This window comes from Galendromus occidentalis, unplaced genomic scaffold, assembly GCF_000255335.2.
Source record: "Galendromus occidentalis unplaced genomic scaffold, Mocc_1.1 scf7180000077488, whole genome shotgun sequence".
NCBI lineage: Eukaryota > Metazoa > Arthropoda > Arachnida > Mesostigmata > Phytoseiidae > Galendromus > Galendromus occidentalis.
In genome coordinates, this window is record NW_003805476.1 from 1,172,445 (window position 1) to 1,185,746 (window position 13,302).

Consider the following 13,302-nt stretch of genomic DNA (forward strand, 5'->3'; position numbering starts at 1 on the left):
CGAGCTCACATTGTGTTTGGGAGTGGGTGTGCATTGAGACTATCGAGAGAGCAACACAAGAAAGATAAAGAGTCGACCGAATCTTATTTATGTTAACATTCGCTTCTGCTAGCCGAGCTCGTTCTTCGCACATCGCGTGAGGTTGGCAGAGAATGTGGGGTAGCGCGTTTACCGGCAGCTCACCTAGACAAGAATAATTTTCGATGATCCTGTACAAGGTCAATTATCGTAAATCGGGAAGAACGACAGTGACGAACACGGAAGTCTCGGGACTCCCGACCGAATCGAAAGCGGAACCTCCTTCCCCGAAGAACTGGAATCTCTGGGCTTGGACACCGATTGAGAGTCCACACCCGCTCGCTCCGGAGATTTCTCGAATCTACAGGAGGCCGGTCTCCTCGGAAACCGCGATATGAGTGACGATAGCATCGCTGCTGCTGGTGAGTTGTCGGAGAAAGTCCCGAAAAAAATGAAAGACCTTAAAAATGCGGAACTACCCGAGAAGCTTCTCGGAAACTACTTTCGCCGCTACCGCTTGAAATAGGAAGGGATACCCACAAGGCAGTCGAAAGCCGCTTCCCCAGACGCGACGACCCTGAACTCGGCTGAACAATTAATAATCCAACAAACGGTCGGCGGAGCGAGTTCACTAAAAACGAGACACCAGCGCGAAAAACCGCCAAACTTGGCTCGAGCGCCGGTGCCGGAGGACTGGGGGAGCGCAGCCAGCAGCCGATCTCCCGCTCGCGAACGTCATCTCGGCAGACACGGCCTGCCACAGATAGAGGTGGGATTCCCCTGGATCAATCATCCCGGTCCCGTTTCCGGAATCCTTCAACACCTCTTCAAGAAGAAATGGATTACTGTCGGGATAGAGAAGCCTTTCACGAGTCGACTCTGCGACACTCCTTGTGCAGTATACCCTGCATGACACCATTCGCACCCCAAGAAGTCCCGATCACAGCCGAATCAACGCAAACCTATCCCCTCTCGAGAAAATATCCGATACGTCCGACTCATCTTCGGCCTCCTGCAAGCGAATCGACGACAAGCGCGATCTTCCGACCCCTGGCGGATTCCGCGAGAGTCGGCTTCCGTATGAAAACGCTTGGGCTGCCTTGTGAGCCCGCCGAACCCGATGCCCATCGCCTCGGGGGAAAGTGGCCGCCTCCGAAGCAATAACGACGAGTAGCTTTTTACATTATTCAACGCTAATTGTTTTTCTTTTCTTAGCTTTATCTTCACCGAGAGAAACTGTGTAGTAGAATGTACTATAGTCCCCACTGCCGCCGTCGCCGACAACGACGACGACCAAGATGACAGCCTAGACATCACAACTTAATAGTATTCCATTGTTCGCTAATGATCCGGTGGGCTCGGGTTACGCTGGGCACACGACGGCCAGGCATACACTCACGAGCAAGCCGACCGTAAGGTAGCCTAACCGGCATGCTCTCCCAGCCCGGAGTCCGACGGACAGACTCGTTCACTTTTGAAAATTCGAACAATCCACATCTTTGAAGAAATTCCTCGCTGGCCGATTTTCAGGAACTATATGTAGGAAATTTTTCCTCTCGTCAAACAACGCATGAAAGATTCCCTCTGCCAAATGTCAACAGACTCCCACGCTGAGAGGCTGACTGACGCCAGACTATTCTAGTAAAGCAAGGCACCACAAAGTCAAGCCGAGATTCCTGAAGTCGAACACAGCAACCGACAGGCGCTCATAGGGTCCGTTTCCGAGTCGGAGCTACTTGTTGCGATGCACTTGTTCGACTTCTTGCCCTCTCGGCTTTTGGGGGACGAGCTCTGGATGAAGAGCGAAACAAGGAAATACTCGAGAAGAGGGTGCTCGAGAAGCTATGTGGGACCCAAAGAGGCTAGAAACGAGTCCAACGAAAAGCGACGCCCCCCGATGATCAGTAATGTTTTGTCTCGATGTCAATGAATGAGAGAGCTAGCGGACGGCCAGCTCGCTCGCTGCTCGTAGCGGTTTGTGTCAAGTCATAACATGACGACGAGTCAGACAAGGGCCGATGCCGACGCTGCAGCCGATGCCATTGCTGGTTAGAGAAGTATTTTGGTGAAAAATTGTCCCGCTTCCATTTTTAACAATGCTTGTTAACGGAGGCCTCGTTCGAAACCGACTAGCGAGTGAGCGTCGGCCGACTGGCGATGATCTTGTTTTGTCAAAACCACGACGGATGGGAGCTAGTGGCCTCTCTTCTTTCTACGACAGGATTTTTTTTTCGTTGCAAAAAGACAGTGTAACATCACGGCTGAGCTTTAGAGCTTCCCGACTTCTCTCTCCATTTATAAAGGGAGCTCGTCGGCGATCGTCACGCGAGTCCTCGGATCGCGGGTGCGGAGAACTCACGCGCGCAGGAGGGACACCCGGCGTATTGTTCTCCACCTTCAAATGGGAGGAAGGATTCCTTCGAGCTCCATCTGTAGCTCCGATCACCACTTACTTCGTCTCGACGTCGGTCCGGTATTGGAGAAAAATCGATCGATCGATTGGCGGGGCGGGAAAACTTCCTGATGGAAATATTTTGTGCAGTTTTCACCTCTAGGTGTGACGACGTGGTGGAAGAAAAGACTGCTCATCTTCGTTCGGTCACCGAACGATGGTCGAGTGGTCGGTCGTTGTGCGCCCGAAGCTTGCCTGAATTCGGACGGAAATCGACGTCGCCATCTTTCACAAGGCGGACGGGCAGGCACACTCCGCAGAGCACGATCTGTTGTACCGCGGCTAAGTCTTCTTCTTGATCTCCTTCCCGGGTCGGTGTGTGCCGCTTTATCCCTCCACCGCTTGTTCGCTCAACTACGACGACGTCGATGAGGACTCGTCCTGTGGAATCATTAAATTCTATTATGTGTTCTCTTCGCTGGTCCGCAGGCGGTGGGCTTGATTTTTCGCTAATCGGTGAAAATATGATTGATTTTACTCGACGGCGAGAGAGAGAGCTGACTGGCAGACAAGCGAGCGAGCTGGTTAGCTAGCCGGCCTGTTGCTGTGTCACGATATCAGTGAAGATCCTGCCGCTGAGATGAATATATATTAAATAATATTCCATAAGTGCACAGAATGCTCCCGCCACCCGCCATTATCGGAAATTAGGCCCTCAGCAACGGCGCCGTCTTTCATCCGCGGCCGGGTCAAACGTCTCGAAAAGAATTTCGTGTGCGCGTGTGTATGAGCGAGTGAATGTGTGCATCTTCTGTTCAAACAAGCGCTCTTTCGCGAAGCATAGCACCGATACGACATTCGAGAGCGGCTTCCCGAGAGACGAAGAATTGAATATGTTTTGAAGAAATTCGTCCGACCCACGCGAAAAATGAATCATTATTGTACCTATGCAGTTTAGCTGATGCATTGGATTGAGCACGGAACCCACACCCAGCCAGAGAGCCTGATAGCTGCCTTCCGGCCCGTTTTTTTCTCGAATCGGGATCGAATCTGGCGGGATTGTAACCCGGGGAATCACGGACAGATTGTGAGACGTCCGCTCTTGAGGGAGGAAACGATCAAATATTTTCAAGAGAATCGGGGAAGAGTTCCGATAATGAAGACAGATCTAACCGTTTGCACGATCCCATGAATCGCATACGGGAAGAGCTCGCCATCAATTTTCAATAACGCATGCAAATAACTTGCGATCCGGTCGTGTCTGACTTGCTGGACCCAGATAGTTGATAAATAAAATCCCCCGGCTACACTGTCGAGTCGACAACTCAATTTGAGCCGACTAGAAGACCCACTCGCCGAAATTACGTTAAATTAGGGTCTAGAAATCATTGACTGCGAAGTCCTCTGCTTTCTCCGGCACTTCTTCAGTCACTCGACCCGCGGAATCTCTTCTCACGCGAGGAGGGATACTTTTCGATTAGCATTCATGAATCGGGTGCATTATCGAAGCTAGGCGATGCAGAAATTGATACGAAGAAAAGTATCCATCGCTCTGGGTTTCAGAAGTCAAATTGAAATTTTCACATCTGAAAATCTAAAGGGTCCCGGATCCTTTGACCGTAGCAGGCTTCGACAAAAGAATGATAGCTGGCTACGGAGCGCCCTGTAACTCACAGGGGTCGACCGCCTTTTTTCTGTTGTTGTATTTTCCTCGCTTGGCTTATTTATTTGTGAACTCTACGTCGGCCGCTAATGAAGTGAACACGCATTATCGAAGGTGCTGGATCTTTTTGTCCGATGTGCCGAAACGAAGGCTCGTCTTCTCTCCTCTCGAAGGGGAGGCATCTTTCGGCGTCCTTCTTACGGCACGGCGTGGCGGAGTTCGTTTCTCGTTGAATACTTTACTGTTTCAATTAGTCGGAGAAATCAACACCTCTCGACGACCGGGCTCATTCAGATCACAAACGTTGAAAGCGCACGCTCGGACGGCGTCCTGGTGGTCGTGCTAGTCTCAGGAATGGATCACCTTGCTCGTTGAAACCGGAATTCGTGATCTACCGTTGCCGCCGCCGCTGCCGTCTCACCAATGACAGGGCCACCTTTGCGGTGTATTACGAGTGTTTCTTCGGTTTCTGCTTCATCTACTTTTTTTTCCGTTTCTGTTGAGTCTCATGCCAGCGTAGTAGCACCGCATGCGACTGCGGCGGATGGGATCCAAAGCCCTACGCGAAAGCTCCGATGGTCGCTGAGGAACAGTGCAGAAGAACTGAAAGTCCGTTTGCACGTTACTGTCGATCTGTGGTTGGGCCAGAGGTCAACGAGCGGGCCAAGAGTATCACTCGATAAATCATGATCAATAAAATCATTCTGCTCATCATTAGGGATCATGAGCTTCAAATGTGGCGGCTCCCTTCTGGGTGGCCTGAACGCGACGCTCACTCACTCAGCATACGCCAAGATCCTAACTCCGGCTGAGATTTTCCTATTTTCCAATTGTTTTTCGCTTCCAAATAATTTGTGGGTGTCTCTCGACTTCGCCTCGTTCCTCCTTCGCCGCCCCCTCCCCCCTATCTCTTACCCCAGCTCTCGGGAGTATGGGAGCGGACCGCTTTGGTCGACTGTCTTCAGAGTGCCACGAGCTCTACTCGACGCTAACCTGAGGTGTTCTCTTGCAGCAGTAGTCCAATTCCTGGCGTCTCGAATGTCGACGACCCCTTGAATCTCTCGGCACTGTTCCCGTTCGCGTCTCCGATGGGGCCTCTGCTTTCGGCTCCATACAACAACCACCATCACCACCAGCACTCGACGTCTCCTGTAGGTTTCAATGCTAGTTCAATACTCTCGATCGCTTTCGGAGGCTTGTCCAAGAAAACAGAATCGTCATCGCCACCGGGATCGCGAGCCCTTTTGTTCGGCAAGGATTCGCCGAGCTTCTCCCACGCGTCGTCGATGAGCTCTTTCGAGAAGGAACAGGCCGACAGCTCGTCTTCCGAGTGTGGTGACGGATCTAAAGTCATTTCATCTGACCCGTTGCTCGGCGCTAAGGTCATAAGGACCGGGCGCGATACCGTCGATCGTAAGCAGCACATCAAGCGACCGATGAACGCTTTTATGGTTTGGGCCAAGGATGAGCGGAGGAAGATCCTCAAAGCGTGTCCCGACATGCACAATTCGAACATCTCGAAAATCCTGGGAGCCCGCTGGAAAGCAATGACCAACAGCGAGAAACAGCCGTACTACGAGGAGCAGTCCCGATTGTCCAAGCTGCACATGGAGAAGCATCCGGATTATCGATACCGACCACGACCGAAGCGGACGTGTATCGTCGATGGCAAGAAGCTCCGTATCTCCGAATACAAGACCCTGATGAAACAGCGTCGAGCGGAAGTTCAACACCTCGTCGGCGCATCGGGATCGACCGCAGACTCGCCGCCTCCACCCGCGATTTCCCCGACACTGACCCCGATCGGCGTGAGCGGCAGAACTTCCTCCGGGACCGCGACCCAACCCCTAGCCTGACTCGATGTAGCTACGTTTTAGCACTTGGTAAGTCGGGCAGATGCTGTTCATTCTCCTGTCCCGTCCGATTTCAAAGCGGCTGGGATTTCCTTCTCACGCCAGCGAGCGTGGAATTAGAGGGCATCGTATACAATAAATTCCTGATTCTCACGAAGTCGCTCTTTCAGCCTGATCTCTTGCTCATTTTGGGTCAACACCACGCCGATGCGGGAACTTCTACACAATCCACGAGGGCAGGTAAGGAATGTTTTAGATGCCAAGGGAAGGAAATTGTTGCTCTTGAAGCCTTCTCTTCTTCGTCGCTTAATAAGCACTTTGTTCTTAAGTTGAACAACAAACGATGAATCAGCTGATTGGCTTGTTTGACGTCGCGCTGCTCTCTCGCTGCTACCGTATAGCAGCTGTCCGGCTACGGTCGAGCGTCCGCCGATGTGGTGCTTTGCCACGCATGTCTCTCGAGGGCGAAATTTTCCGCAGTGTCCTCCTCTCCTGCTTCCTCGTTTGGGTATTCCGATGGAGAGGCTGCGGGGGCTTCGAAGGAGGTTTCGGAGGGGAAAAGCCCCGGGGACGCCCCGGAAGCCGTAGGTTCCCGAGCTTTTGAAGAGGGTCGTCTTAAAGGACCCTCGGAATAGTGCGCGGAAGACCTGACTGACGGAGAGTGACTGGATAGCTCTGACTGGTTGGCAATGTGAAGGAACGGTGATATTGTTATTGCGGAGTAGCCACTGTCAGTCTTCGGCTAATTCGTCGGCTGCCGACTGTCATGATCCTCTATGATTCTCATAATAGCTATTGACAGACAAACTGAGCCTCTGCACTCGCACATTCCGCGCATAGCTATCCGTAAGGCAAGGGTGTACGGCTCGATCGTCGTCGTCGCTCCCGCTTCTAAGGTAGCGTCACCTTTGGATCATCGGAGAGAGCTGAATCCCTCCTCCCTGTCAATTGTTTCGAAGCGTGCCTCGTGAGTCTCCTCGCTAAACGCTATGATTTGTCATGGAAGTCTGAAGAGGAATTATCTGAAATTCACCCGTCTCGCGTCATGCTCCTTCCGGGACGATGCTTCCGAGTTCAGCTTGTCACAACGTAGCTTCGCATCTGGCAGCGTCGAGGCGATTCCGAAATTCAGAAAATTCGGGCGTTTTTCGGCTCTGGGGGAAAGCTATGCGATGGGCTTCCGAGGCAGACTGCATTGTCTCTTGGATTAGGATCAGACGCGACTCGGCCGAATTATTGGAGCCATCAAAGACGCGATCGCATTTCTCAGCCCACAGTGGCGGCGGAACCTGTGTGATAGTGGTCGTTGTCGCCGTTGCCGACGCTTGTAGGACGACGATCATTCGACGGTTTTAGTAACAAGACGGAAGGAAGGCTAGCATCAAATCTGTTGTTCGGAAGGAATGTCCCGAGGAATGCAAAGATCCGATTGCCGACGACGACCGCCACAATTACGTCCAGTCGATGTTCGCTTCTGCCTTCAAAGGGTGCAGTCCGAAATGCGACAGTAGCGTTCTGGAGAATCGAAATAAGACGCAGAACGCACCGAGTCATTGATTTCTCTTCTCCCCTTGCAGGAACTTGTCACAGTCTTGCCGCTGGCCTGCGGCGCTCGCCCACATCGTTAGTTACAACACGTCAGGATCTCCTACGTGTCTCGTCGTGGAAAGACTCTGTATATAGTACGCGGTCGTGCGTTGATAGAAAATCGTGGCGGATCTTCCCCGTGCAAATGGGAATGATCTTCGGCGAAAGGGGATGAAGAGTCCCATCTCACTCGGTAGTTGATGGTCTCAGGAGATTCGTCAATTTTATCCGTCACTCGATGACCCACCTCTGTAGTGTATGCGATTTTAGGAATGAAGGGCTTAGAAAGCACGCTCCAGATAATTCTCTAGGAACAAACGTAGGGAGGCATTTAATATAAACTCGTACCGGGAGTAGATAGCGATAGCGAATACATCAATTACTATTATTTATTCGGAGCTGCAAGTCTGTGTTTGCGTGAGGAAAAAGATTTCGGAACGGTGACATTATGAGAACACTGATAATGGTATAATAAAAGAGGGATGTACTGGTGAACCTTGAACCTTCATTTCGTCGATGTTCCTATCTCAGTTCTCACGAAGAGCTGAATTGTAGCTGTTCCTCATCCGCGCTAGGGATCAAGGGAGACGTAGGATAGTCTCCGAAAAAAAGGAAAGAAGAAAAAGCAAACGGTTGGGAATCACAATCGATTCCCGATCCTATCCGAACGTGATCGATAGCTCTGGGGGGTTCCACATCCCGAAGTTTTCAGGCTCTCTAAGAATCACCGGAGCAGTCAATTTCGGACAGAGATTCCGTGGAACGAAATGCTTGATGGATTCTCTCCTCTCAGTTCCTGTCATTCCATATTTGACTGAAAGACATACGTTAGAAGTTCCGCATGAAACTGATCTAGACAGACCCACGGGCAGACAGACGAGATGAGATCCGCTCGTCGAGCAGACATCAAGAGAAACAGCACCGTATATTTCTTGGGACGAGAGCCGAATGATTACGCCTCGGCTATAATGGGATTCGGTCGGTCTAAAGTCGAAGTCTATTAATATTTTCAATAGATAAATTTAATAAGGAATTAAAAATGCCGTTGGCTAGCTCTACTGCGCGGCTCCGGCTCGCTCTCCCGCTATGTGGGTATCCCGTAGCCGACGTACTTGCTGCTGCTGCTGCCGCGGTGGCCGCCACGGTCATCGTAGATGCTGAACATCGTCACTCCGACCGACACAATCGCGAGAGTTCTCGCTCTAAATCTGCCAGAGGGCCGTGTGGGTACCCGAGGAGGAACCCAAGACAGTACTCTCGTGCCTCACGCTGGCCGTACCACGACTATCTCGTTCGGATATTCCACATGAAGAGCCCGGCTCCTTGGAACGAAGCGGAGAAAAACGACTCCGGATCGAAAGCTGACTAGGTAGGTCACCTTTCGGAGCGAGTGTCTCCCCTGAAGATCTTCTTCTATTGATGTTTCTTCGCGTCTTCTCTCGATGTCTTACCTTTCGGAGTTATCATCTTAATAAATGTATTACATGTTTCCCTCATCGTATCAAAGCTATCGCTCCTAACGCCGAAGATACCGGGCCGCGGATAGAGAAGAAGAGATAATGTTCTCCAGTGGAAGCGACCGCGGCCGTCGCGGTCGGTGTAGGACTCGCGTGCAATTCTTTTATCGCAGCAGCCAGCCGAGACAGTCGTCAGTCCCCAGCTAGGCAGCAGTTGCCCGTTAGACAAGCCAGTAAGAGCAGCAGTGAAGGGAAAGATCGAGGAATTATCATCCATATAAATGTCCATCGGCTCCTGTTCTATTATACGTAACGATGTGTCAAAGCCGGCAGCGTACACGTGAGCTGCTCGGTCGACGCTGCGCACCCGTTCGAAAGTTGCCACCAGCTAAACTTGACCTCGTTTCACCATTATTTTTTTTGCTTTTTGCTCTCTCTTGTTTCTACCAGACTGCGGAAGTCGCGTATTGCTCACCGAATCTCCGAGTCGCAATCCCCCGATTAAGGTCCTCGTAGTCGACCGATAAGTTGGTTGTTGCTGGGAAAACAATCTCAAGAAACAGTCTCTCCCAGTCATAAGTAATGAGGCAATAGAGAAGCAGACCCACGGGGAAGCCTCGTGTTCCCTGGATTCTAGTACACAATTCTCCACGAACCAATAACGCTAGCTATCGTCGGGAGTCAATGACAACGCCAAGTTTATAAGTATTGACTTTTTTTTGTTTTTGCTCCTTTTATTCTCCCGCACGTCATTCGATCGATTCATGTAGGATTTGGGTCTTTTTCCGTTGTTAATATTCTTATTATTGTGGGTTGTTCTGTTTTGAGAAGAACATTACATTGCTGTGTGTTGCACAATGGGGTTTTTTGATGAATCCCTCGATAAATGCTCCAATCATTCAATTATTCGATCCTAAAAGTCCTATTTCCATCCTCAAGAGGTCCGATGCTAGATAACCGGCTAGAAAGAGTCTTCATCGTTGCTCGCCCAGTATGCTTCTGACATACAATGCCGTGGTTTCGTGAGTTTTCTTTTTTCTCTCTGACAATGAATATGAATACATCTAAACATGACAACATTATTGTCTGAAGAGGATTCGTGAATACAATGATCGACATTGTCAACTGAGCCTCCCCATTGCTGTTGTCTTTGTGGTATTTCGCCCCCATCTCCGCGGAATGTACACAGAATAAATATGAGAATCACGCCTATAGAGTACACTGTTCGTTTCAAGCGGACGCCCGAACGACCGCACCAAAGTGGATTCTTCTCATTGGGTCTCGAGGCTTGAACGGCAGCTGGTAGCGCTCAGAGAAGCCGCGATTTTGCCCTTGGTCGCCATCGGGGTGTTCGAGACGTGTGAGAACGATAATTCCAAGCACGCTACGTGTCCGAGGCCTCGACGCTTGACGCGTGTACCGCTTGTGTGAGCCGAGCCCACACCTCTTCCGCACAAATGACTCAACTACACTCGTATTACATAGAATGTACACTCTGATAGATGTCCACTCGCTTCCGGCAACGGTAGGATTCCGAATTCCTCTGCGCGTCACAGCCTCAGTGAGACTTTGTCGACATCTCGCTTAGAATTGACGACCACAGTGCAATCGCTACGACATTTCACGGAATATTATTGCAGAGACTTCAGTAGTCCAGATGTCGATTCGTCCACTCCTAATAATTGTTGGAACTTTCGCGAGTGAATGACATGTCATGGGGCCAGCTCGTCCAGCTCTGTTGTTCTATCTCTTCGTAAGCAATCCCGTTGCGGGCCGGGCCCAACCCTTTCTTCGGCTCTGTGTCCCTCGATCCGCCGATGCCTCGCTCATTGATGGGCCCGAGGAGGCGCGGAAGATTAAATAAATAAAAAGACGGGAAATCGGGAGGACCCATCCCTGACGACAGAGGATGCCGACAGAAAGCGTCGAGCTTCACAACGCGACGGATTGACAAAAAGCTCAACTCAACATCCTAGTCGAAATGTCAAAACTGGAATCCTAACCGTTTGGCGGAAGTTCGAGTGTTGAAAGGACTCCGTGGATGAGGGGTTCTACCTCCGCCGCCGGTAGAGGTTCCCTGTCGATCTCACGGTTCCCTACTGCACTAGTCAGCACTCACTGCACTAAAGAAATGCATTTGTTGGAGACACCTAACTGGATATTAAATCAACTATCTGACTGACTAATTGACTGACTGAACGCACGTCGTTTTACACGAACCTGCTGCTCATTCCTACTCCCTGCACCTCTACTCCGCTAGCGGATAGTAACAGAATAGATATTGATGTCGTATGTATATTTTTTTTCGTGAGTCGATTCGTGTTTATAAATTAGAGATTAGAGATTCGAAAAAATTGCACTCCTATTGCACTGATTCTGTGACTGAAATCCCTAACGTGGCAATCCCCTAACGCCATCGCTATCGCGACTTTGGTCGCGTATTTCCCGTAGTGGTCGACCCACCTATCGATCGAAGATTTCCACGTCGACGTTGGAAAGAGTCGCGTCAGACCCGACCTGAAATCCCGAGCTCCAGGCACGTCTGTCTCTGTGAGTATTGACTCTGATCGCATATATGCACGCTTACCCATCGTTTACATAATTTGCTTGGTTTGTTTCATCACACGGTTGCTGTACATTCCGGTCCTACATCTTACTCTGGCTCTACCAGTATATATACCTAGATAGATTAGATGAATCTCCGCATAGGAAGATAGACAGCCAATGACATTGAGACAGACACACAGAGATGAATTAGGGAAAGATCGTTGCAGTGACAGATTTTGGTTTTGAGTATCTTCTCCACTTCTCCGTCTTCCGCCGAACAGTGGCACCGAACCTCGAATACTGATTGAAACCATTCCCGGTGCTGAATGTTCTCATCCGAAGACGCGCAACCTGCCATCGTTCGCTCGCCGATCCTGGATTCCCCGAATATCCCGAAGCTTCCCGTTCTCCTTCACTCGGGATGGAGCGGAATCGATTACTGAGGTTGTTCCCACGGTCTGCGGATGATGTTGTGTCCTTCGGGGCCGAGCTCAGTGTTTTCCTGAACTCTGCCAGCCTCCTGCTATGCTTGTCGAGCGGCTTCGAAGGCGGCTTGGAAGGCGGCTTGGTCGCCCGGTGTCATCGAGAGGGGCATGTCTTTCGAACTAGCTCCCGCATCTCCGCTGAAAACGAAAGGACAATCGGTGAGCTTCACCGATCGATTCCGCGACTCGGCCGAGCTGGATGCGACAGTCCTGGACCGCCGATCGAGCTCAAGGAGCGACAGGGAATCTCACTCACCATAGAGCTCTCATTTCCTCACGGCGCTGCTTCATGAGCATCTTGTACTCGGAAATGCGAAGCTTCTTCCCGTCGACGATACAAGTTCTCTTCGGTCTCGGTCTGTATCTGTAGTCGGGGTGTTTCTCCATGTGCAACTTCGACAGTCGTGATTGCTCCTCGTAGTAGGGTTGTTTTTCCGCATTGGTCATCGACTTCCAGCGAGCTCCGAGGATTTTCGAAATGTTCGAGTTGTGCATGTCGGGACACGCTTTGAGAATTTTTCTACGTTCGTCCTTGGCCCACACCATGAACGCGTTCATTGGTCTCTTGATGTGCTGCTTGCGGTCGACAGGATCTCGCCCCGTCCGAATGACCTTCGCTCCAAGCAAGGGATCCGACGACATTTTATCCCCGCACTCCGACGAAGAACTCTCGTAGTTCATTTCCTTCAATCCGTCCTTGAGGTCGGTGAGACCGGGAGTCAGCGACGATGCGAACAATGAGCTCTCTTTCCCGATAGCCCCGTTGCTCAGCTGGTTTTGCAGACCTCCACTGTTGAACATCGATAGGAGACCATCTGTATCAGATAAAGAGGAGTGAGTGGAGCGATATCTACGGAATGGGGGCGTCCGCTGCTCGTCTCTTTTTTCGAAACTCACTCGATGCGAAAGGTGACGACATCTGAGGTAAGCTGGCCGATGAGCTGAATGTCGGAGAGCTCGGGAAACTCATCGTTGATGGACACGAGGTATTCACGTAAGGGAGGAAGTTCTGGAAAAATTTAATTTCGTTTATTCGATGCTGGATTTTTTCCACGCGCGAGAATCGCACGGCCGTCGAACTCTCAGGTGAATCTCACCGAAAGATGCTGCAGCTGGTTCAGGTGTAGGTCACCGCCCAGAGAATCCAAACCGGCCCCCAAGGGCATTTTCGATGGTGACGGCGAACTCACGGCCACTGGAGAGACGCTGCAAGGATACCTCCGATTAATTGATGGAATCCACAGCGAGCTCGAAGAATACCGACGACCGGAGTTAGACGATGTCTCGGCCCCCTAATCTC

At 50.9% G+C, this 13,302-nt stretch overlaps 2 protein-coding genes across 2 annotated transcripts in view; one reads left to right on the forward strand and one right to left on the reverse strand.

The window, feature by feature from the left end:
• Positions 1 to 5,929, forward strand: part of LOC100904820 (transcription factor Sox-5) — a 30,681-nt gene extending 24,752 nt beyond the window's left edge. The window contains exon 3 of the mRNA XM_018640566.1: positions 5,086 to 5,929. Within this exon, the coding sequence (XP_018496082.1) occupies positions 5,086 to 5,929 (844 nt within the window). The remainder of the gene's footprint in view (positions 1 to 5,085) is intronic.
• A 5,953-nt stretch (positions 5,930 to 11,882) lies between these two features.
• LOC100904962 (transcription factor egl-13) lies at positions 11,883 to 12,578 on the reverse strand. The gene is made up of 2 exons (XM_029112260.1): positions 12,259 to 12,578; positions 11,883 to 12,140 (listed from the first exon to the last, which is right to left on the reverse strand). Exons 1-2 carry the CDS (start codon positions 12,558 to 12,560, stop codon positions 12,041 to 12,043), a joined length of 402 nt encoding a protein of 133 aa, XP_028968093.1. The 5' UTR covers positions 12,561 to 12,578; the 3' UTR covers positions 11,883 to 12,040.
• Between the last annotated feature and the right edge of the window lie 724 nt (positions 12,579 to 13,302).